Source organism: Panicum hallii, chromosome 5 (genome assembly GCF_002211085.1).
Source record: "Panicum hallii strain FIL2 chromosome 5, PHallii_v3.1, whole genome shotgun sequence".
NCBI classification, from domain to species: domain Eukaryota; kingdom Viridiplantae; phylum Streptophyta; class Magnoliopsida; order Poales; family Poaceae; genus Panicum; species Panicum hallii.
In genome coordinates this window covers 9,448,678-9,471,619 of record NC_038046.1, presented here as the reverse complement: position 1 = coordinate 9,471,619, position 22,942 = coordinate 9,448,678, and the positions used below count along the sequence as shown (strand labels likewise).

Sequence of the window (22,942 nt, the reverse complement as noted above, 5' to 3'; positions counted from 1 at the left end):
AAGATTTCTCAGTGTGAACGAACGCGTATAGAATCTGTCAACTTCCAGTACGAAATGATAGCGTAACTTGCCAAGATTTCAGGAACCGGATTCCAACAGGATCCAATTGGCCAACCAAACAAGCAATGATACTACCTGTTCAGCAAGAAAGAGCTGATAAAGTAGGAGCTCCTGAATGTTCGCTCAAGGAATCACGGATAATTTGGTGCGCTATGGGAGAAAGAAACACCCAACGTGAAGCGTCGAGAGGACCGTGTCCATCTGGAAGTTGGCAGGCAAAAAAAAAAATTCTACAAAAGCAACAGACATATTGCCCGATCCACGGTGGAGTCCACTGCCCGCATAGCACTGGCAACTTGTAAACCAACAACAAGAGATCAAAATATTTTCCATGGAATATTCGCCGTCCCACCGTCTGCCTGAGCTCAGGGATGACGTCTTCATATCACCGGCAACGTGGGAATCCATGCTTCACCCACTTTGACAGGAAATTTGAGTCCTACCAGTTTCCACCTTTCCATTGCTTAATTTCAGGTGGACCAAAGAATGATCTGTCCATATACAAAGATATGCAGGCTGGCACATCAGAATTCATCAAACTTTGTGGGGTATTTGGAGGATTTACCACTCCATTCATCAGCACATACATAGACGGTATACATGGAGACATCAAATAGAAATCACGAAATGCGCTTCATAAGTTCTCATTTTCCCCTTCCCTGAAGCATGAGCAGCTAAATTACCAAACAGTCAGACTTGCTACCACATGATCTGAAGAAAATCAGAAATTCAGGGAAATCTTTGTAGTTCATTCATACTTTCCAAGGCCCACTGTACATCTGTACCATCCAGTCATACTCCCTGAGTCCTCGACTCCCTGTAACATCCAGGAAATTCTAACCATGGAAAAGTCAGGATGACCAAGATTGGCACTTAATCCACTAGAGCACATGCCAGAAATCTATAATGATACTGTGATGTTGACCTGACACCACTTCAGAACTGAAAGCTTTACATCAGCAGTTGCTTGCTGCCTTGCTACTCCAATCGTGGATGAGAGGTATGCATGGAACCATGATCACACTGGCAGATAAAAAGATTCCTTAGCTTCTGACTGTACCACTTAATTCCGGTACACAGTGTTTTGATGTTTATCTGTATAAAGCACTGTTAATGCTGCGATCATGCTAGGAGATAAGACATTTGATGACAGGCCAAGCTCCTCCACAAATAAAGTACCCCTTTTCTTGATGGGTTCATTGAGAACCTGGAATACTTGGCCAGCTGATTCAACTTGCATCTGACGGACATCATCATTAGAAATAACCTCGCTGTTCCAATCAAATGGGATAAATATGATGAGGTCCAATTCACAACATGAAAACATAAAAATTAAGACATAATATTGCTCAAAAATGGAAATGCAATGCGACTCAGGAAATCAAGGAAGATGTAATTTGTAACTAGCAATAATATGATGCCAATGTTATCCTTGAAAAATTACTAATTTGTATTCGTTCATACACAAAACCTGATCAACTATTGACATGGGTGCTCTGCTATTTCCAACGACACAACAAGACGACAAATGTTAGGGAAAAAGATGTTCTATGACATATGTAGAAAAATTGAAGCATTAAGAAAAAAAATTCTGACTTCTTATAAAATGGAAACTAGAATTACTGTTAACAAAGGTATCAGATAACTTGTTATTCTTGTTCGTAAGCGATGTTATTAATGTCAAATTGCATATTTACTGCATAGGGAGAACCAGAAAACTTATAATTCATATCCCACCTTTTTTTCTCGAACACACAGAACTGCAATTAATTGCATTAAGAAGGAATAGAGAGCTTGTTACGGCTGGTTTCCTGGATTTCTTAAGTTACATACACGCTTGTTGACATTGTTTGATTACCTCAGCATAGGGGCTATCCACTGTTACTAGCTATAAGTACTACTAGGACTTTTGCGCTTGTGAGGAACCATTGGTGGATCTCATCGTCCACTGCCTGCGAAAGGCATGGAACCATATCCTGCATTGATATTGTGCTATAATAAGTGGTACTCTAAATAAGACCATGGGTGCAGAAAGGATGGCACTGTAACACAAGAGGCAACCTTCAAACCCCCTCAACCCTTAAATATTGAACATTCCCGTTCAGGAACTCGAATGAACAATTCAGTGAGGCTTGTTTGTGATTATTTTGCATAGTTAGATGCTCCCCCTGTACCTCTATAAAAGGGTCTACGTTAGAAAAGACTACCTCAGTTTTGCAGCTAGATTCTTAGCTGTACAAGCTCGAAAAAGGACCTCAGGCACAACAGGAGAGTTCAAGAGAATGTTGGGCAGAGAAATAAAGTTTATCTTTTTCCTCAAGTGAATCAAGCATTCTGTAATGAAATGAGCTTGGTAAGCTACCACACAGGGTAGTTTTGCAAGCATTAGTTCCATAACAGCTGTCCCTGAAGTACATAATGCTGCTCTACTAGCCTGCAAAAAGAAGCAATACTTCTTAGTTCATGCACGAGATGCTGAAAGTGCAGTGAAATTTGCTGCAGCATCTAGCAAGTAACTGCAATAACAATGTTTTGTGATGACAGCTCGCACAGGCAGCCTTGGCTGCTAAAGTTACAGACTCTAAAAGTTGCTTCCTCCGTTTTCAAATATATGACGTTAGGACAAGCTCATTAGCTCAAAAACACATCATAGAAATTTCTCTTTAGCACTCTTGATTAATACACTTCACTACCAAGGGGTGTAATTGGCTCAAGATGTAACATATGATGATGAGTATTAAATAATCCATAATCACACCAATACGGATATCCATCCTATCTTGTGCGCCTGAAGTAACACTCATTGGTTGTGATATACTATCTGGTTAGGGAGCAAGAGCTTCTACTTGAGAGCGGCACATATATATTTGAATATGTTGCGGTTTAATAACCAATGATGTAGCTGGTTGTGGTAGGAAACATCAAAACAGCCATCTACCTTAGTAGGCAAAAATTCAGGATAACGTGCTGAGCCTTTTGTCCACATAGACAGAAGTAACCGCTATCCATGCGCATGTCAAAAACAAACTGCTCTCAGAGAGTCACTGACAATAACCAGCTGTACAATGTTGACTAATCCATATGCTGAAAAAAATCAACAAAAAATGCAGGTACCCTTTTGGAATGGCAACTGACACATGTTCCCCTAATGAAAAAGGAGGCTATGTTTAGAGGCGAAAAAAAATCATCTGATAAGAACATTGCTCAAGCACCCCATTAAAACCCCATACTCCCAGTGACAAACCACAGGGTTAGGGTTATCACTTGTATACCAATAGGTCGACCTTAATACTATTGTGTGTCCATTGTGTTGTTATACTAACTTGCTATCCAGTATCATGTAGCATCCTATCTTAATCAGACATATTTCATAAAATTGCCTAAGAAAAAAAAAGGACAGAAGCATGGGTAATGAATGATGCATGGGACAGTTCACTAATTGCACCAACGGACATTTGCCTAGATTTTCTCTTTAATTATATTATTTTATCCTGCGTACCCTATAGAAGTTCACGCCAAGCATGAAGCCTTTTGAGGATCACAATGACAAGCTGCAACTCAACTGCTTGGAAGATATGGTACTTCGAAAGATCTTCATCTTCACATTAGTAAATTAATAAAAAAGGACCAAAACATTATGAAATGTATTTGTGCTTGAGATTAGACTTAACTAATATAAAAAGAGAAGTGAGCTCACACTGAATGCACCATATCTTTCCTTAAGCGAACCCCCGGGTATCAACACCACTGGAAAAGGCCCTGACTGAACAGCCTTTTCAACATAGGTCCTCACATCTCGATGTGGAGCAACTGGGATGACTAGTGACAGTTCATTAAATGTATGCCTTAAATTTTGCACAGTATGCAAAAAGATTGGAAGCATTCGAACTACCTCCTGCATCCTACTTCCCGGCATAATGGTTATGATTGTGGCATCTAGCAAAGGTGTATATCTCATTAGAAAGCGGACATGTACTGACTGCACTATTAAAAAATGCACAATTAGACTTAATGCACTAAGAAACATTGAGACAACTCCAGAGGGGTGGATATGCAACATCTTGCTATGAAACATTATTGATGCTTGCATAAAATCTGATGGTCTTGCATCGCTCAAAATATAATCCATATATCATGTTTACTGCATGTGGAACATATATCTGACCATATCATCATCTCCAAGTCCACAGTATCATAAGTTGAAACAATAGATGGAGGCTTACGATTGGCATACGTAGTTTATTTTTATTGCAGGTGAAAATTAATACAAATGTGACCCACAAGACAAATTGCCATCATGCCAAAATGTTATGGCTAGCTGATTTGACAGTCGTACCATACAAGTTACTCAGAACTGGCTCCAAAAAGAGAACAATTCACAATAATTGCTCCAACAGGACAAATTTTATCAGCTGTAATACAGCAGCCATGATTCTTTTAATCAAATTGATCAAGCTGCAATATCAACCAAATGGATCCATCACCAACAGCCTAGCACTAACAACACAAATTAAGAGTGCACTCAATTAACCGGCAGTTCAAACTGCCAGAGTAGTTTGCAGATTTGAACTTGCATCGTTATCGGACAGCAATCTTCAGATTAGCTACTGGAAAGCAGTATCTAGCTCCTCCTAAGATTTAATTCAAATGGATGTATCAGAAAGCACATATATAGCGCCCTAATCTGACAAACATGATAAAAAAGCCAAAACGGAAGATAACCATTGGCACTTACAATCCAGGATCTTTGTGCGCCTAAAAAGCAGCACTAGAAGAATGATGTGTATGATTACCTGGGGACAGCCCATGTTCCAGCCGGAAAGCTTCACAACTTTTTTGATGTTTAGACTTGTCAGAAGACAATTCCGGTCCCTAAAATATTTGTGCAGTCAAGGAGTTAAATTGTAAGTCAAAATAGTGATCCATGTGTCAAATGTACCTATAAACTACAATGAATTGACCTTGATTCTGGAGTCTTGACAATTCAATTACATGATATAAATATTTCCAGTTACCAGATCAAGATGACGTGTTTACAATGAAATAATTTGATCACTTGCAAATGACAGCAAGACAATGATCAGTACCTATTCCATACAAAAAGTACAGTAGATAAACACTAAAACAACGCACACGTGCTCTCCGCCCTCCTCATCTTTTAAGTTTATTTTTATCCTCAATTCACTTTATCAACCATATGACTGCATGTGACTTTCTTGGTTCAATACAAGGTCTTTTATGCAAGAAAACTCTAACTGGCCACATGGGGATACACAAAGCTGGAAGGAAAGACAATTCCGAATCCGCTTTGTCATGAAAACAGTCTGGGGGAAAGATTAATGGGTGGACAGAAAATCTTTGAATTCAACAATTCGTTAGGGTAATGACATTGATGCTGAGCTAAAGTTACACAAGTCTTTACCATGTTCAAGCCAATAGCATCATCCAATGATGGATGACCCACATAAGTAGCAGGCAACCCATTTAATTTGCATATTTCCTCCTCAAATGGAAGAATACACAACATGTGATCCACAAAATCATGCAGCTTTGAGAGCCTGCTTTCACCACCTTTCCAGGCCCAGAATGATGGTGAAACATAATGGATATGTAGATGACTTTGAACCTTTTGATTGCTTCTGCCTAGACAACAGAAAAAAAAATTATTCCATATTTCCTCGTGAATGAATAAATCAAGAGACACTGACACCCTTACATTTCAGTTGCTTCAACAGTCGAAAAGAGAACCCCTTTGAATCAACTGTAACCACAGCATGAGGTTGAAATAACATAGCCGCATTTACAGTATTCTCAATTTTGCTCTACAGAATTTAAGTGAGTATAATCAATGTCAAGTGCATCATACGAACAGAAACCAAAGCATGAGGCACACACCAATGTAGCACCTTGACACTATATATGTGTGGCAGCAGCTCCCACAAGCCCATAATGGCAATTTCTTCCATGGGGAAAAGTGACTGCAAACCTTCCTTGCACATTAATTCCCTACATTGACAAAAGAGGATGTAAATGGGAAAGGAAATGAAAGGCCAGATTTGAACAAATGACAGGATCCACGTTTCAAATTGAAGCTGGGATCAGATCAAACGCAGATGGAAAAGTAAAATAATACAATTATGCTGAATAGATCATTCCATGGGCACAGTTAGCACATGAAAATTTTCATTCTTCACCTTCAAATAAAGAGAATATAGAAAATAGACCAGAGAAATGAGCATCAGAGCATGGCATGCCAGTATAGTGATTGACAAGGACAAATGAAACATCAACATATCTGTCTCTGCCTGAAAATTGATTAAAACGCTGTAGACCTCTTATCCTGCCTTTTCATTCGCCTCTGTAAATTTCAATGTTTCAAGTGTGGTGACGCCTTCTGAAGAATGAAGAGCTATCCAAAAACTAATGTCGCTTCTAACTTGTTGACAGCAACCAGCATATAAACAACTGTTAGATGCTACTCAAGGATCCATAGGCATGCACTACACCAATGTGCATTCGCATGAGAAATCAAATATCAACCTCGATAGTCGATGTAAATTCAGGAATCAGGAGTTTTCAAGTAAGCTCGAAATACGACGCACTAAAACTTCAACGCCACGAGGTATTGAACAAAAAATAGGGATGAACGGAAGGGATAACTGGAGAACACGCACCCGCCAACGCCAGCGAAGCGGACGGGCACAGGCGAGACCGCCTTGAGCGACGCCATGAGTCGCGAGGCAAGCGAGTCGCCGGAGACCTCGCCCGCGACCACGAACACCCGGAGCTCCCCATCCCGAGCCGCGGCGTCCACCACCCTACCGTACGAGAGAGCGCGCCCGAGGGGCCTGGCTGGCAGCGCTCGCCGACGCCCCGCGGCTGAAATCCATCGCAGTAGCATCGGGCGCGTCAGAAGAAAGCGGCGCCGGGGGGGGGGGGGGGGGTGGAGAAATGAGACTGGACGGACTGCTTGGCGGCGGGCTTCTGTTTAGGCAGCCCAACACAGGTCTCGTGCGGGCCTTCTGAAACCCGAATAAAACCCTCGAGCTGCTGCGGGGCGTGGGCTTTCCGCTCCCAACCGCGCAAAATATCACGATCCACCCTTCCCCGCTGCCGCCGCCGCCGCCGCCGCGAACGAGATGGCGGCAGCCCTCCTGCTCCGCGGTCTCCGCTCGTCGGCGCGCCGGGCCCACGCCCACTCTCTCTCCCATGCTTCGTCCCCATCGGCGCTGGGGTCATCCCTCCTGCGCCGGCTCTACTCCTCCGCGGCGGCGTCCACGGCTGCCTCGCCTGCTTTAACACCCAGCGGCGTCATGGACCCGTCCCGCATCCGAAACGTGGCGGTGATAGCCCACGTCGACCACGGGAAGACTACGCTCATGGACCGGCTCCTGCGGCAGTGCGGCGCCGATATCCCCCACGAGCGCGCCATGGACTCCATCAGCCTCGAGCGCGAACGCGGCATCACCATTGCCTCCAAGGTAGGTAACACATCTCGCAGGATTCATGCTTGCGTGCGTGGGTAAGGAGTCTGGAGCTGGGGATCCTTATTCTATCACCATTTCGTTTGACAAGTTGCGCGGATATCAACCAAGGGTCTTAATATAAATTAGCAGAAGGAAATGAGATCCATTTCAGAGGCCATTCCCAAATTTTGGCTTCTCTGTCCAATGTCTACATGCGCTTCCGAGTGATGCTTTTTCGAACTTTGCTTGAGTTCGTTGTGTTTATTGATTGGTGATTCGAATTAGTTGGATGATGGTTGTCAGTATGTCACGACTGGTCCTAAAGACTATTCTAAAGTGTTTGTTCTGCTTGATGATCCATGTGGCATTCTCTTATAAGATGTAGCATTAATCTAACCTGTTGATACGATACAACTTTGACATGTCAGCTATCTAATGTAAATATGTAATATCTCGCATACCAAGCTAGTTTTGATGTTTAACCATACTATACGCAAGATTGATTTGAACTAACATATCTGCATAGTCTGAGTGATAAATATGCTTGGACAGATCATGTGGAAATCAGGCGTTCATAATCTCTGCTGATTATCACTAGCCTTATTTCCTAAGGTCCTGGTCCTGCATTAATTGCTGTAGTGAAGTAGTTGTATTTGCAAAGGCTGGCTTGCTTCTTGCCATATAAAACATGCTATACGACATCTTAAGTAACCCTGCTTGCTGATTCTGGTATTTTTTAGGTCACTTCTGTCTCTTGGAAGGAAACTGAACTCAACATGGTTGATACCCCTGGTCACGCTGATTTTGGTGGTGAGGTAGGCGCACCTCATAATTTTCTATGATTTGGGCCTAAATAGTAGATTGTCCTATTCAGATGTGCCCCCCCCCCAAAAAAAAGGGGGGGCGGGGGGGGGGGGGGTCCAACTCAACCAGCGATATTGGTGCGATGTACAACACTATTATTGCCAATTTGTTTTGCAGGTTGAACGAGTTGTGGGAATGGTGGAAGGAGCTGTATTGGTTGTTGATGCTGGAGAGGGACCCTTAGCACAAACTAAATTTGTGCTTTCAAAGGCTTTGAAGTATGGCTTGCGCCCAATCCTCCTCCTCAACAAGGTTGATAGGCCTTCAGGTCTGCTCATTATCAGATGTTAAAGTTATTTCGATAGTATTTTCTGAGCGCAATTGATCAGGTTAAAGGCACAACAAAATGATAATTCCTTTTTACAGAGAAACCAGCTTAGTGTTATCATCTTAATTAAAATGGAACCGCGTCTTAGTGATCAAGTAAAATAATTGATAATAGTCTTAAGGTGAGCATTTCCATCTACTTTGTCACAGTAAGACATGCATCTGAAGTGAAAAGCTTTGAAAGTTAGATTGATTTAAATAATGCAAGGGGAAGACAAGTACGATGTAGATGCTTCAAGATTTTTTTCCCAACAGGAGTCCCTAGAAAATTAGGTTCTTTCGGTAATATCTGTAAAATGTATATTTTCTTATGTTAAATTCATTTAGTAAACTCAAATGATTTGGCCATAAGTTTCTTTAGAAATGGTTTTGATTCAAACTTCTAAATATGCTTGGTTCTGTTAGCCAAAAATTTATTTGGAAACAGAAATTTATGCAATACATAGACTTTCTTTAAATTAGAAGAAACAATGCTATTCAAAATTATTACCATCTGTAGGTTCCTGGTGCTTCAGATTTTAGTAACTCTTTTATGCTGCATCAAACAGTTTCTGAAGAAACCTGCAATGAGGTAGAGAGCTTGGTTTTTGATCTTTTTGCAAACCTTGGTGCTACAGGTGCAGTCCTGCTCTTCAATTTGGTTTCTTTGAGGTTCTTTCTTTTCTTTTGTGACCTTCTTTTGTTTGTATTTTGCAGAAGAACAGTTAGATTTCCCAGTTCTTTATGCATCCGCTAAAGAAGGGTGGGCTTCCTTAACTTTCACCAAGAACCCTCCTGATAATGCAAAGAATATGTCTTCATTGCTCGATTCTATTATACAGCATGTTCCTTCACCAAAAGCTGATCTTGAGGCCCCATTCCAAATGTTGGTTAGTATACTTGATATTGTTTGAGATGGTGCATTTTCAATTTCTTTTTCATTCTTCAATTCCATCCCCAATTATGCATATGGTAGGATCGCTGCCCATTAAGGAGATGTGTTTATTCATATGAATTCCGTTTGATTTTTCTAATAGAAGAATAAGCATGCCTTCCATTCTTAGCACATTTGCTTTAATGCCACAATCTATGACGCCGATTTGGCATCCCATTCACTGTCACGAGAATCTTACTCGCTACTTGGGTTCCTGCCTGTTGAGAGGACAGCATTAACAATATGAGGGGGGGGGGGGTGGATGGGAGGAGGGTAGTACTGTCAAGATGCACTCAGGATAGCTCATGGCCCACATTCCAAGCTAGCATCCCAAAAACACTACTCATCACCCTTTGACCCTCATTATTTGCTACCAATGTCCCACAACCCTGATCCTTGACCCAGTTGAACCTGGGTTCATGGTCACTATGGTTAGGGACAGTATCAATAAAGAATAAACGAGTTGTAGAAGGATAAGTCATTGTAACTAGAATCGTGTGGGGAGGCCACGAACCAGGAGTCAACTGAGTTGCTCGGAAATGGTGAGTGGCACACAAGGTCCGAGTGAACCCAAACAAACGAAAAAAGAGAAACTGAGTGATAGGTGAGTCTTGTGCTTGAGCACCATATCTGGAGATCAGAACTGCATATTTTGCAAGGATGAATAGCAGCTCACTTGGTGCGTGAACACCAGCAAATTGGTAGGCTGCTGATGTTCCTAAGCAAGAAGTTTACTTAATGTAGCTAGAAGCCAAGTTAGCTTTGGCCTGCTAATGTACAAACTAGCAGCAGTAGCAAGTAGCTGCCTGGTTTGCAACAGCAAACCAACTTACATCAATTGGCTCTGTGTTCTATAAATATGAAGCAATGCAAATGAAGCAGCAGCCATTGCAGCACTATAACCTATCAGCAAGATTACCTGTTTGTGTGTGTCCATTGAGCAAGAGAGCTTCCAGCACTGAGGACACCAACCATCCTCACAGCCTTCGTCTTGAACTCTGCCTGACAGCATGGCTTGGTGGTAGCTGGTAGCGCGAGAGTGCAACAGAGGCAAGAGCACACAGGCAGTGGCTGGAAAGCAAGGTTTTGGGAGCCTGTTAAGCAGCAGGAAAGTGTGGGAGGTGGGAAGGATGGTGGAGCACGTCGCAAAAAATGAGTTGCATGACCAACTAACTGGTTACAGCAGTAGCTGTAGCATCATGGGAGTTTGAGACAGACGAGCGAAAGGTTGGTGGGGCTGGATGATGGGAAGAGAGCTTGTACAGTCATGCATTGTGCTGCTACGGTTGGAATGATTAAGAGTAACATGGGCTGGGCCCTTAACTAGTGTTGCATATTTGGATATTAGTCCCAAATCATGAACCCCATCACTGATTTACAAATTCTATTCCCGATACACGAACCAAAGGGGTACCGCTAGGGAACCTCCTTTAATATGTCCTCTGCACACCAAGGGTCTAGTCCCATGCAGGAATGCTCCCAATTTAACACATGAAATGATCATTCCAAAATCTCACTTTGGAGGTCGTAATTCACTTTTTCTTTCACAGGTTTCCATGATGGAACGTGATTTTTATCTGGGACGAATACTCACTGGGAGAGTAAGATCTGGAGTTGTCCGTGTTGGTGACAAAGTGCATGGTCTTCGCAGCACCGACGATGGGGTTCAAAAGATTGAAGACGGAAAGGTTTGTCAGAACTTTGTGTACTTTTTCCTTCTAAATTCTGACCACATTCTTTTCTCCTTCAGTATGTGTTAATTTAATTATTTTCTTTCTGATAAAAATATTTTAGGTTATCAAACTCATGAAAAAGAAAGGCACAAGTATGGTAACAGTAGAGGCTGCAGGGGCTGGCGATATAATTTCAATGGCTGGATTGGCTTCTCCAGCAATTGGACATACTGTGGCAAATTCAGAGGTTGCACTATATGTCTTGATTGGCTACTTGACCTTGTCAGTTGCCATAAATTTACTAATACTATTTAATTGAGTGGTTGCTATTTTTAGGTATTGACTGCTTTGCCTACAATTGAGTTGGATCCTCCCACAATATCTATGACATTTGGTGTGAATGATTCACCGTTGGCTGGTCGTGATGGCACTCATGTAAGTAACTTCCTTCTACATTGAATTTAATGGTGCTCCCATTATTTTTACCTTCTTTCTTCTGTACAAATCTGAGTCCTGAAACAAAAAAGATCACTTCGCACCAGTCTTCTTTCGTCCTGTCTGACATTAGCAAACTTCCTCCAGCCTTTCGAAACTACTGATCAGACTTTTGTCCTCAATTTGGAGATTCAGGACTTAATGGTGCTTGTTATCATTTGCCAAAACGGAACACTAGTGATCAGCCTCATTTGGTTAAAGGCATAGATCCAATAAGACCTATTAGAGACCAGCTTCACATGCTGCTTAGTGCTGACTAAAGATGAACAGATAGCCTGAACTGAACTTAATTTAATTTGTAGGGTAACATTCTAGTATGTAATTTTTTAAAGCTAGGCATATAAAATTTGTATACATTATTGTATAAAAATTGCATACATTAAAGGAACACAAAACAACTGCTGATATGGCTTTACTTTCTATTACTTTACAGCTAACTGGAGCAAAAATTGGTAGCCGCCTGATGGCAGAGGCAGAAACAAACTTGGCAATTAATGTTCTCCCTGGACCATTATCGGAATCATATGAAGTTCAAGGAAGAGGAGAGCTTCAGTTAGGTCTGGATTGTTGATGAAATCCCACCTATTCTACTGTATAGCTGAATTTCAGTTAACTCTTTTGGAAATTCCTTATACTTAGATCAACGTGTACTCAAGAATACCAAATGATGATCTGTTTATCTTCCAGGAATATTAATTGAAAACATGCGGCGTGAGGGATTTGAGCTTTCGGTTTCACCCCCAAAAGTGATGTGAGTTACAATTTTCCAGAAATAGCAAGCTATAGTTAACTAGATATCCATTTCTATATCGTATTTCTTTTATATGGTAAGTTTAGTCATTCCTTTTTACAGCATGGAACCACATGTGCAAGCAATTTGTAGCTAAGTTATTCATTTCCCTCCTTTGAAATAGGTATAAAACAGAACGTGGAGAAAGGTTGGAACCTATTGAAGAAGTAACTGTTGAGGTGTAAATCTGGAACCTATGGGTGAACGAGCTAATTTGTCTTTGTTTCTTCTAATCTTAATTCTGAATACCAATGAGATATTGTAGGTGGATGAAGAGCATGTGGGATTTGTCTTGGAAACCCTTACACACAGGAAAGGTGAAGTAGTTGACATGGGTCCGGTTCCTGGGACAACTGGAAGAACACGGATCTTCATGACCTGTCCATCTAGGTCAGTAGTTTGTATTTTCTGCTAATGACTGGTTACATCATAGAACCTCGAAGAGCATGTTGTGTCACATGTTGTACACTTGTACTTAATAACTGCTCCTGTAGCTGTAATTCAATGTGGACTTTAGTTCTGCTAGCCCAAGTCTGTCGTGCTTGTATTTCGAGAGTATCTATCACCTGTTCCCAGTAGGTTTTACTGTCACTTTTATTACTGCTAGCCCAAGCTGTTCATGCTAATATTTGTAGAATACCTATCTACCTGTTCCAGTAGGATTCACTGCATAAGCAATTAGAATGTCATAAGTAAATAGCATTGGCTTTAAGAATAAACAAATAATAACTTTGCCTTTATCAGTCTGGTATTCCGGTGTTTTTTTTTCCTTTATAGAGTATTTGAACGTTTTGTTTGCATAATATCAAATGGTATATTTTGGAATGCAGGGGTTTGGTGGGTGTTAAAGGAATTTTCAGCAGCTTCACACGTGGAACTGGATTTATGCACCGTGCTTTTCAAGGTATGATGCCATATTTCTATTGATAATTTAATTCAGTGCTAAATCACATTCAAGTCTGTAACTGATCTATGCTATGGCTGGAACTTGAATTATTGTCCTCCAAACATGGAGCCAAATTATGGACTGGCCTGCTCATTTACTCACACGTAGGTTCTAATGATATGCAAGCACTTAGCAGAGATATTTTTTGTGTGTAAAATTAATGCTTCGATAGCTCATTGAAATGTCGTAAGTCAAAGATTACAAATAAGCTCTGAAATGATGAATCAAGCCAAATGGTCTTACGTATAAGTTGAACATCAATATTAAATGGGAAGGAGATGAAATTTACCCTATTTGGAACTTTGCGGTCAGGTTTCTTTTAGCTTTTACTGTAACAATTTGGTTCAACTAAATCTATGTCATGATGTTGCGAGCAACACTGATGGTGCGCTTCGTTAGACCATTCATTTGAATCAATTCAAATTCATTCTACAATGATAGCACTATAGCTGAATCTTACTATTTGCCAGAGTCTTGGGGACTAACTAGACCTCATGATTATTTGACGTTGTGATTGCAGCGTATGCTAAATACAGAGGTCCTCTGGGCAGTGTCAGAAAAGGAGTTCTGGTAAAAGCCATTTCCCTCAGCTTCATAATTTGGCTCATGTCCTCTTTTTGACCAAACATGTTTACATAAGTTCTTAAATCAGTTTTTTAATAAAAAGTTGATGAGATACTCGGTACTTGCATTAGCCAAGAATTTTAACGCAACCAAACAAAAAGGGGTTCTGCTGAATATAAATAGGACTAACTGTCAAAATTTGCTGTTAGACAATGACACAAATTTCTCTATGTTAATATATAGATATCCGTTGGTAAGGGACTTATCACTTCACATGCGCTTATGAGTTTAGAAGCTCGTGGGATCCTCTTTGTATCTCCTGGAATGGAGGTAACTACAACAGTACTTCGTTTTGTTGAGAACTTACCATCTAGGGTTAAGAGGTTTACTGATCCCTCTTTCTTCCTCCTGTTTGAAAGGCATATGAAGGCATGATAGTTGGTGAGCACTCACGTGACAGTGATCTTGAGGTAAGATGGTCAAAATTTACCACGACCTATGTTTTCCTCTTTCCGTACTTGAAATCCATGTATCTTTGGCAGGTGAATCCTGTGAGAACTAAAGAACTTACAAACATCCGAGCCCCTGGGAAGGATGAAAATGTCCGGCTGTCTCCACCTCGATTGGTATGTTCTCTTTCGCTCTTTTACTGCAAGACCTGATCGATAAGTTAATTGTCCACTGTGCATATATCAGCTATGCAAATCCTAGTGGCATTATTGCCATATGATACTAGGTTCACACTCATTTGGGTCTGGGATCTGATGAGAACAGAGGAAAATTTAGGTTTGATGCTTTTATTAGTTTGTTTGGGGAAAAGTGTAGCATTCTCCTCCTTTTCTGGCATCCTCTAAAAGAGTTCCTAGCTATCACACAATCTTGACGGAAGTTGAACCATGCAGATGACTTTGGAAGAGGCAATTGGATATGTTGCTGCAGATGAGCTTATTGAGGCAAGTGTCGTGTTCTTAATTCTTTGAAAGAATCCTGTAAACAATTCTGCTTTCAATTCTATATCCGAATTCTTCTTTCCTGTGTGGTCTCTGTTCTTTAGATCAGAAGTTGGATATCGTCCTGGTAATGTTGGTTTTTGAAAGATTATATTGGAGCTATTGACAAAATAGATTGTTGATACTTGTGAGATATTAAACCTCTAAACGAAATGGAGATGCTGCAGCCTAAGGATAGAATGCAGTATTATTCTGTCCGGCTGTTACCTTGCAGATGGAGATCTTGCAGCTGGATAGGAAGGGATGTTACCTTTATCAGATAATGGGAATGAGTATGTAGAGGCACGTCAATTGAGTTATAGTTTCATACATGTGTACAATATTCGTCAGTATTAAAACAAAAAAAGTAGTCAATAAGCTCTTACATGCATTTTGGAATTAATAAAAGGGAACTTTTTTTTTACAAAAGTAACATCTGCAATAGATTGCTAGTTTCGGAGATTCCTTGAAAGTGCTGGTTAGTCTAAAGGGAAATCTAATTTACTGGAATAACACTCCTATCCTTTTATACATTAAAGAGATGAGTTGTCTTCTTACTCGATTTTCAATTTTCCAGATCATCTTACAGTTTTGTTCCTGATGCAACTGGCATTTAGTATTAAGCTGCTTTATATTGATATCTGAGCCTCATCAGGTTACTCCCAAGGTCATACGGCTTCGGAAGAAGTACTTGGATTCTACTAAACGCAAGATGATGAAAAACAAGCCCATGGTTTAAAAGCTCCAGTGACACCAAATTACATCAAGCCCTGCCAGTGCTACTGTTACTGAGTTGCCATCCAAAAGCCAGATCATATTTATGTATAGGTTGGTGTTCAATGTTCAACTGTAACCAGAGTTCTTCACCAGATCACAGATTTTGCCGGCAGTTTCATTCAGGTTTTACACAGTACACACAGGATTCAGATGATGTTTCATGTGGTTGGGTACTGACAAATAAGCCCCGAGTTAGGAGCTACCATAGTTAGGATTCCCGCTGTAACGTGATTATATCTATTTATAGTTTTTTGATGGCGAATTTTGAAACACCTGAAGACTCTGAAGGTATAGTATTCTTTGGAAGTTCAAGAAATGAAAGGTAAAGAAGCAGGTCCAGGTATTTTGTTTGAACCGGCTGCTTTGTTGACAATTTTATGAGCATGTGTTAGTGAGGGATGCAAGGAAACAAATAAATCTGTAACCTATAACTTTGTTACGCCAGCATTGACTATACAGATGAAATTGCGACTTTGTTCCTTTTCATTCCTTTTTTTTTTTGGTAGTGCTGCTGTTTTCCAGCCTTTCGTTTTCAGATCCTACTTTGCTCCACGGGGCCGAAACCAACGTGCAATTTCATTGGACCACTTTGGTTGCCGTGAAGCATTTGCTGTGGTTTTTCAATCATCGAAAGTTCTCTAACATCATGCTTCATGCCGTACTCTCCTGTCAATGAATATCGTTGGCCTGCAATCACGCATCTGCTGAGAAGCAGGGACAAACCAGTGCAGGCTTTCCATGTATGTGGTTTTTTTTTCCAAAGTGGTTCGTTGCAGATGTCGAAAGGGACGGGAACCGATTGGCCTTGATTTGTAGCTCTAGGTCATGTATTTCTTCGCTTCAAGTGGTGTGCGTTGCAGTGAGCATCAAACACATCATAGTATATAGCATGCGTAGCGGTCGGTGGCCGCTGACGTGCGCGCCTCGACCTTGAGCAACCGCATGCGACATGTTGCGTCGGGCTCTATCAGCACGCAGAGCGGGCGTGGAAAGCCGTGCGAGCAGTCCCTCTATAGCTCCTGCTTCTTCTTTTTTGAATTAAACTTCTTTTTTTAGATAAGTCCAGACGAGTTCGATGTTTTTGGTTCACTGGATGACGCTCGCCCATCATTTTCACCAGCATCGACTCGACAGGAAAAAAGGAGCAGCAAATTTTGCACAAGCTCATCTTACTACGTATCAATTTTGCCAAAGCTCAAGTTTACAGCAAGCCACGACCATGAGACAACGTTACTGCTGTCAATGCACATTTTATGGGAATATAGAATAGGGACCGAGTTTAAGAGATAACAGACGCATTAGAAACAAATATCCAACCAACGCAGCTCATGCCTTCGCGGTCCATAATTATTGCAGTTACTTCCGCGCCTCGGACTTCCTCTGCTCCTTCGCTGCCATGAATAAAATAAAACTCAGTGCATGCCATAATCAACAAATGAATGAATTTCGATCTGTTATGCAGATGCAAAAAGCCAAGACTTGGTTGAGCTCAAGAAATATGAAATTTGTGTCAATAAAACTAGTATGTACCAAACAAAGGGACTGATTGTTAAGACAAATTAAGCATAAATATCCATATAAAACTTATAAATTAGATGCCAAGTAGAAATACTATATATTTGTGACCGAATCGTTAAAGAACAAAATGTAAGAGCATGAAGCAGGATAAAAATAGCAAGGTATGTACCAGCTTTCTCCTCTTCACGTTTCTTTGCAGCATCAGCTCTTTGCTGTCTTATTAAAGCAAGGCGTTCTGCATTCACAGAATTATAAGGGTTATGTCCATTTGTCGTTCAGGAACAGTGTTTCAGTACTGACAATAAAGTTTGATGAGATTGCACAGATCTTAGATGATTTTACATAAGCTAAAAACTCCGGAGAGCTGGACTTGAAGTAACAGGACAACATTAAATGGCAGGCATGTATCTTAGCTTCAAAAATCTTATCTTAAGAAATGTTTGGTACAGAAAAATGTTTGGTAACCATCATATTCTATAAGTGCAGTACATTCAAGGGGAAACAGCTTTAGTTCGCAAGTTAAATTTCAGTTGATACTTAATCAATACCAGCAAGAAGAGTATCAGCAAGCGTAAAGAGTTCTCACCCAAATCCTTCCGCGCTTGTTCTGTTTTTCCTTGCTCCTGAAGCTTCATATAACGTTCATGAGCTTTTTGTTTCTCAAGCTCCTCTCTACAGAATGAACATGACAATGTGAAAATAGAGTCAATGAACCCAAAAAAATTTGTAGAAGAATATGTTTAAAGACAGTAAGCTCCTTCCAACCATCCATCAATGCCGCTTTTTCAATAATGGGTGAGATTTAACATCAAGAGTATGTTTACTCCAAGACGAGAGAATGCCAAGGTAGGAAGAGTTAAATATAGCAAGAGAACTGAGATATGCTCTCTCTTAGAATGCATGAGCATGTATAATCTTTTACAATTGGCACAAAAGCAAAAGGCTTTGTCCTGTAATATTTATCTGCTATCCATTGCATATTTTATTTCTGCACTACCCACAGGCTTCGATTAGCAGTTCTCATGCCAAATGATAATGCAAGAAACGGATATAACAGGAAAACGAACTACAAACATCAAAACACGAATTTAGGGGATGTTCGGTTTGAGGAACCTAATAATCCTAGATGAGGTGGACCATCATGAATCCATCCCATGAATTTTGCTGTGATGAACCCATTCCTCATTGCTAAGCTAATCATATGCTTGTGGGGGATCAGGTGGTTATGGATTGACCTATTCCATTCTACAAACCAAACAAAAAAAGCAAGGAGAAGATGATGGACCATCCCATAAACCAAACACCCTATTATTAGCCAAAAATAAGAAAATGGCACATTTAGCTCAAATAAGAAAGTGCACCTTTCACGCCTTGAGAGTTCAGTTGTTTTCCCAAGCTGCACAATCAAAGCGTAGTTAGCTGGGCATATGGACACGAATGATTCAACTAAACATGACTAAGGCAGCAAAAGTGCTACCTACAACAATCAGCTATACATGGCAAAAGAATTGTGGAAGTCAAATCCAGCAGGACAACATCATATAACATTGTACAATGACAAATTTCATGGACAGCTACATATCACGAGGTAGTTCCTCCTTGACTATACAAGATTAAAAATAGTAACAAGGATCCATTTGTATACCATTACAGCTAAGACAATAGGTTAGAGAAAACTGGGGAACTTATGATACCAGCATTGCCATGGAAAGGCATCTGTGATTTTATTTCCTCTCAAAAGCATGGTGATATGAAGATTAGAAAAAAAAATGCTACCAGCAGTCAGCAACTTACATCAACTTCCTTGGCTTTTATATTCTTCGCTTTCACCAAGTTTGGATTTTCAATCTGAATAATACCTTCTGTACCTTTATGTTTCTGGGAACATCATACATGTGAGATCATTACGAACAAAGCATGCACATGAGTATAAACTAGCTGCATTGGAAAGCCCTTACAGGCTTATCATCAGACTCGTCTTCAGATTCTTCCTCCTCAGATTCTTCTCTTTCTTCCTCTTCCTCCTCTTCCTCTTCCTCCTTCTATTTAATTTTCAATACAAATCAAATATGCAGCTAGGTAGTGACAGTGTCCACATAAATAATTTTTAAATCAGTGGTAGACCTAGTTGAGGAAAGTCTTGTGATGACATTGATGTCAGTGATACAGCTCAAAAAATGCCGATCGGCATAGACCTCAAACCATATATATATGCATACTTCAGAGTTATTGGGATTTCCAGTAATCCAACAAATAATTAACGGAAACCAATTTTGATATTGACCTTTTATATGAATGCATTAGATTGTGCAAATGCAATAGCTAAGGTGTGCTAGCATCATCACAATTATAAAAACAGCTCAACAACAAAGAATGTCTAATGCTTTTGGAACTCTACGACTAACAAAACTCAATTGAGCATTCAAATGCAGTATGGGCATGGCACAGATCTTCCATGGTCCACACCAAACATAACTATAACTACATAAAATTATCAAATCATTGTATTCACTCTAGAAAGTGATTTTCCATGGGACAATATGAATTATGCAATGTAGGTAGCTGTATTTAATTATCCAAAACAGGTGATGAAGAAATCCATTTTGATTCATAGGAGCATTAAAGGGTCAGACGGAATGAAACTATAAAAGTAAAAGTGTGGATGGAACTAATTAAATGAATTGCACTGACCTTCTTAAAGGTGCGCGGGCGACCTGAAGTACCAGCAGCTGCAATTATTTGGAGGGCAAAAAGGTTATCAAAAATAGGCCAAAAATGATGTTAGTAGGATATCCACAGGAAGTAGCCATCCATATGATAAGTCAAAAATAACGAGAGAAAAAATCCATATGGGAAGAGGTTTAGTGTAGCATTTCTTTCCTCTACCCAGCCGCTGAATAGTTTTATCTGAGGCCAGATAGAGTGTGCTAATTGATTTCTCACTGCGTTTAAACTTCACACAAACCCTTTTACGTGAAGATCTCTGACAGTGAAGGTGGAACAAAAGCTGCTGTTGAATCAAGAGATATATAGTACCAAGTATTTGAGTTGCCGCACTGCATCATTGGATGAAGAAAGCAACTAAACCTTTCGAAAAAGGATTATGTAACCAAACCAAACGGAGTGTATAAACAGGTGCCCTGAGCTTCTAAATCGAACAACAAGATCAACGAATCTCCCTTCCTTCAGCGATCCGATAAACCGTAGGATCCCATGAAAACCCCGCGGCGCCGACTAAAAGCAGGAATCTCAAGTCACAACAAGCTACCCGTACGGTCCGAATTCTGCTCGACCACGCAAGGCCAGTCAGAAAACCACCTCGCGCCGGAGACATCAGATCAAGCAGCGGCCTCGGCTCGGAGGCAAACCCCGTGGCGAGCTCCAGAGATTTTTTTTTTAAAATCGAGGCCAGCCGCCATTTCCATTACTTAGAACGGAAATACCAAAAGTTCGAGAGAAACAAGTAGCGAAGAGAGAGTGGATGGGGGGAGAACTAGGCAACTAGGAACCTAGCTCGCGCAGCCCTCTAACCTGATTCAAGCTACAGGACCACGCAGGGCCTCGGAGGGAAGAAACAGTAGCGATCATACAAGATCAAGACACAAACAAAATTCAACTCACAAACCGGACGAGACGCGGGGGGAGGGGGGGAAGGGGGGGGGGCGGCGACGCGTCGTTACCGATCTCCTCGGGCGTGGAGAAGTTGCGGCGGCCAGTGGGCTTTCCCTTGAACTTTCCCCTCCCCATGGCGGCGGCGGCGGCGGCGGGCGAAGGGCGGGCGAAGATAGAGGGGAGAGCGCGGCGGAAGGAGCGGAGGGGTTCGCCTAAGCTGCACGCGGGGTGGGGGCACTGAACCGTGGAAGGAATCGGAAACCCTACCTCTTTTTAGCACTGGTGCCTGGTGGGCTGGGAATCTAGGCGAGAGGAACGGGGGAACTCGGCGGCTCGGCCCTCCAGCCATCCACAGGCCGGGAACCGGGTGCGGTGCGGTGCGGTGGCGCGCGAGCGCGAGGCGGAGCGGTAGCCAGTTGACTTTGTTGACTAGCCTACTCACACCCGGTCCATTTCCGTTCGGCTCGGTCTGCGAAGGCCGCATGCCAGGCTGCCAGGCTGCCGGGTTTGCTAACGGAGACTCAGTTCACGGTCCTCTGCTTGCAAAATGTCAGCACTCGATCCGCACACTGACGCACTGTTTTGTGGATGTTGATGTACATCAGATGTTTACTTCTCAAATACTGTTTTGTTTCTGGATCTAATCGATCGGCAAAGGGAAATATCGGTGTCTGCTACCTAGCCCGGAAAACAAATATTACATGTTTAGCGCATAATTCTTTTGTTTACGGAAAGTAGCCCAAAATTCAATTTCGAAAAAAGCAAAAAAAAATGGAAAGAACACGACTGAGGAGTAAACTTAACAACACTAATTAGGTATGCAAGTAGATATCTAATGATATATTTTTATCAATTAATTATTTTTGTGGCGTGTCATTTTTAGCTCATCTTAGCTCATCTACATGGCTGATATTGTAGTTCAATTTAGCAAATTTTGGCTCAACCAATGCATCAATAATAGGTGGCTGTTTGGGAGGGCTCTCCCAAAACAGCTTCAAAGGTGAAGCTAAAGCTAAAAAAATAATTTTATCTAGTTTCTAGTTTATTTTTATCCCAACTTACAAAACAGCTTTCATCTAGCTTCTAGTTTATTTTTATCCCGGTTTACAAAACAGCTTCACGTTATAGTATTTCGATTTGCGCAAAACAGGTAAAGCCAAAGCCGGTAAAAATCCTCCCAAACGGACCACGCCTCACTGGTGAGGGCAGGTCTTTTGAATTTCTTTCATTTTGCGGTGAGAAAGATTATCAGCCTTTTTTTGCCGGGAAGGATAAAGCATCCCACCATATTTTTACGAGCATCTAAGAGCATCTCTAACAGATTACTCCTACCTTATAAAAAATACACGCTCTCTCCATTACTCTTCATTACCACGCTCTCTCCATTACTCTCCATTACCGGTAACTATTTTTATATTTTTAGTAATGGTTGCTACAACAGACTATCAAAGTCCAATCACCAAGAATAGGATAGAGAAAAAAATCCCCTTCGTTTAGGTGAAAGAAAGAGGTGTGTTTTGATGATTAATTTTTAAGTAATGGGATCGGATTGGTAATCTGTTGGAGCACCTCCGATCACTAAAATATTATTTTTTTAATATTAAGAAGAGGAATGAGTAATCTGTTCGAGATACTGCAGCACACCACGGTGCATACGCGGTGATGCTATTTCTCTTTCGAAGCGTAACAATCTCATTCTCACCCCGAATCTTTGGGGTGTCGTCCAGAGATGGACAGGGAATAACTTCTCTTTCAGAGCTATGACAGCTGGGACCATACATCCATGATGAACTCCTGATGGCCCGGTGCTATCTCTAGTCACGGGATCAATGGTAAGTTTCACCAATTTGGCATCAGCCACTGGCCACTGCTGCAGCACCCGAAGCAAAACTATTTACCAGTTTGGCATCAGACACTCCAGCACTCTGAACAAGACTATTCAGTGACT

At 41.2% G+C, this 22,942-nt stretch overlaps 3 protein-coding genes across 9 annotated transcripts; 1 reads left to right on the top strand and 2 right to left on the bottom strand.

Annotated features, from left to right (window-relative positions):
• Positions 1-191: 191 nt before the first annotated feature.
• Positions 192-6,984, bottom strand: LOC112891602 (probable lipid-A-disaccharide synthase, mitochondrial). Of its 7 annotated transcripts, none has more exons than XR_003228583.1 (9): positions 6,735-6,984; positions 5,967-6,066; positions 5,777-5,882; positions 5,483-5,703; positions 4,854-4,932; positions 3,758-3,996; positions 2,268-2,494; positions 986-1,331; positions 192-877 (listed from the first exon to the last, which is right to left on the bottom strand). XR_003228583.1 is itself a non-coding variant. In XM_025958505.1 (9 exons), exons 1-8 carry the CDS (start codon positions 6,959-6,961, stop codon positions 1,961-1,963), a joined length of 1,275 nt encoding a protein of 424 aa, XP_025814290.1. In that variant the 5' UTR covers positions 6,962-6,984; the 3' UTR covers positions 1,204-1,331; positions 1,919-1,960. The 7 variants fall into 7 exon arrangements, 3 of the variants coding, with proteins under 3 accessions (XP_025814288.1, XP_025814289.1, XP_025814290.1); XM_025958505.1 differs by lacking the exon at positions 192-877 and adding an exon at positions 1,919-2,036 and having other exon boundaries at positions 1,204-1,331; XM_025958503.1 differs by having other exon boundaries at positions 192-1,331.
• A 215-nt stretch (positions 6,985-7,199) lies between these two features.
• LOC112893666 (GTP-binding protein TypA/BipA homolog) lies at positions 7,200-16,350 on the top strand. The gene is made up of 19 exons (XM_025961119.1): positions 7,200-7,541; positions 8,267-8,341; positions 8,508-8,658; positions 9,266-9,334; positions 9,414-9,586; positions 11,181-11,318; positions 11,425-11,550; positions 11,640-11,738; positions 12,232-12,355; positions 12,486-12,549; positions 12,713-12,767; positions 12,854-12,978; positions 13,419-13,492; positions 14,055-14,104; positions 14,342-14,428; positions 14,518-14,568; positions 14,641-14,724; positions 15,001-15,051; positions 15,743-16,350. The coding sequence occupies exons 1-19, from the start codon at positions 7,200-7,202 to the stop codon at positions 15,824-15,826; spliced, it is 2,022 nt and encodes a 673-aa protein (XP_025816904.1). The 3' UTR covers positions 15,827-16,350.
• A 655-nt stretch (positions 16,351-17,005) lies between these two features.
• On the bottom strand, positions 17,006-21,287 carry LOC112894624 (28 kDa heat- and acid-stable phosphoprotein-like). The gene is made up of 8 exons (XM_025962389.1): positions 21,063-21,287; positions 20,074-20,111; positions 19,341-19,424; positions 19,177-19,260; positions 18,744-18,778; positions 17,969-18,054; positions 17,552-17,617; positions 17,006-17,255 (listed from the first exon to the last, which is right to left on the bottom strand). The coding sequence occupies exons 1-8, from the start codon at positions 21,127-21,129 to the stop codon at positions 17,221-17,223; spliced, it is 495 nt and encodes a 164-aa protein (XP_025818174.1). The 5' UTR covers positions 21,130-21,287; the 3' UTR covers positions 17,006-17,220.
• Between the last annotated feature and the right edge of the window lie 1,655 nt (positions 21,288-22,942).

Coding starts and splice junctions, on each gene's coding strand:
- LOC112893666 (XM_025961119.1), top strand. CDS start 7,200: ATGGCGGCAGCCCTCCTGCTCCGCGGTCTCCGCTCGTCGGCGCGCCGG. Junction 11,319..11,424: donor AAAAGATTGAAGACGGAAAG/GTTTGTCAGAAC, acceptor AAAATATTTTAG/GTTATCAAACTCATGAAAAA. Junction 14,569..14,640: donor CACGTGACAGTGATCTTGAG/GTAAGATGGTCA, acceptor TATCTTTGGCAG/GTGAATCCTGTGAGAACTAA.
- LOC112891602 (XM_025958503.1), bottom strand. CDS start 6,961: ATGCTACTGCGATGGATTTCAGCCGCGGGGCGTCGGCGAGCGCTGCCA. Junction 3,997..4,853: donor GGAACATGGGCTGTCCCCAG/GTAATCATACAC, acceptor CACCTTTGCTAG/ATGCCACAATCATAACCATT. Junction 1,332..2,267: donor AATCTAGCTGCAAAACTGAG/GTAGTCTTTTCT, acceptor TGATTGGAACAG/CGAGGTTATTTCTAATGATG.
- LOC112894624 (XM_025962389.1), bottom strand. CDS start 21,129: ATGGGGAGGGGAAAGTTCAAGGGAAAGCCCACTGGCCGCCGCAACTTC. Junction 18,055..18,743: donor GAACTCTCAAGGCGTGAAAG/GTGCACTTTCTT, acceptor TTCATTCTGTAG/AGAGGAGCTTGAGAAACAAA. Junction 17,256..17,551: donor ACGTGAAGAGGAGAAAGCTG/GTACATACCTTG, acceptor TATTCATGGCAG/CGAAGGAGCAGAGGAAGTCC.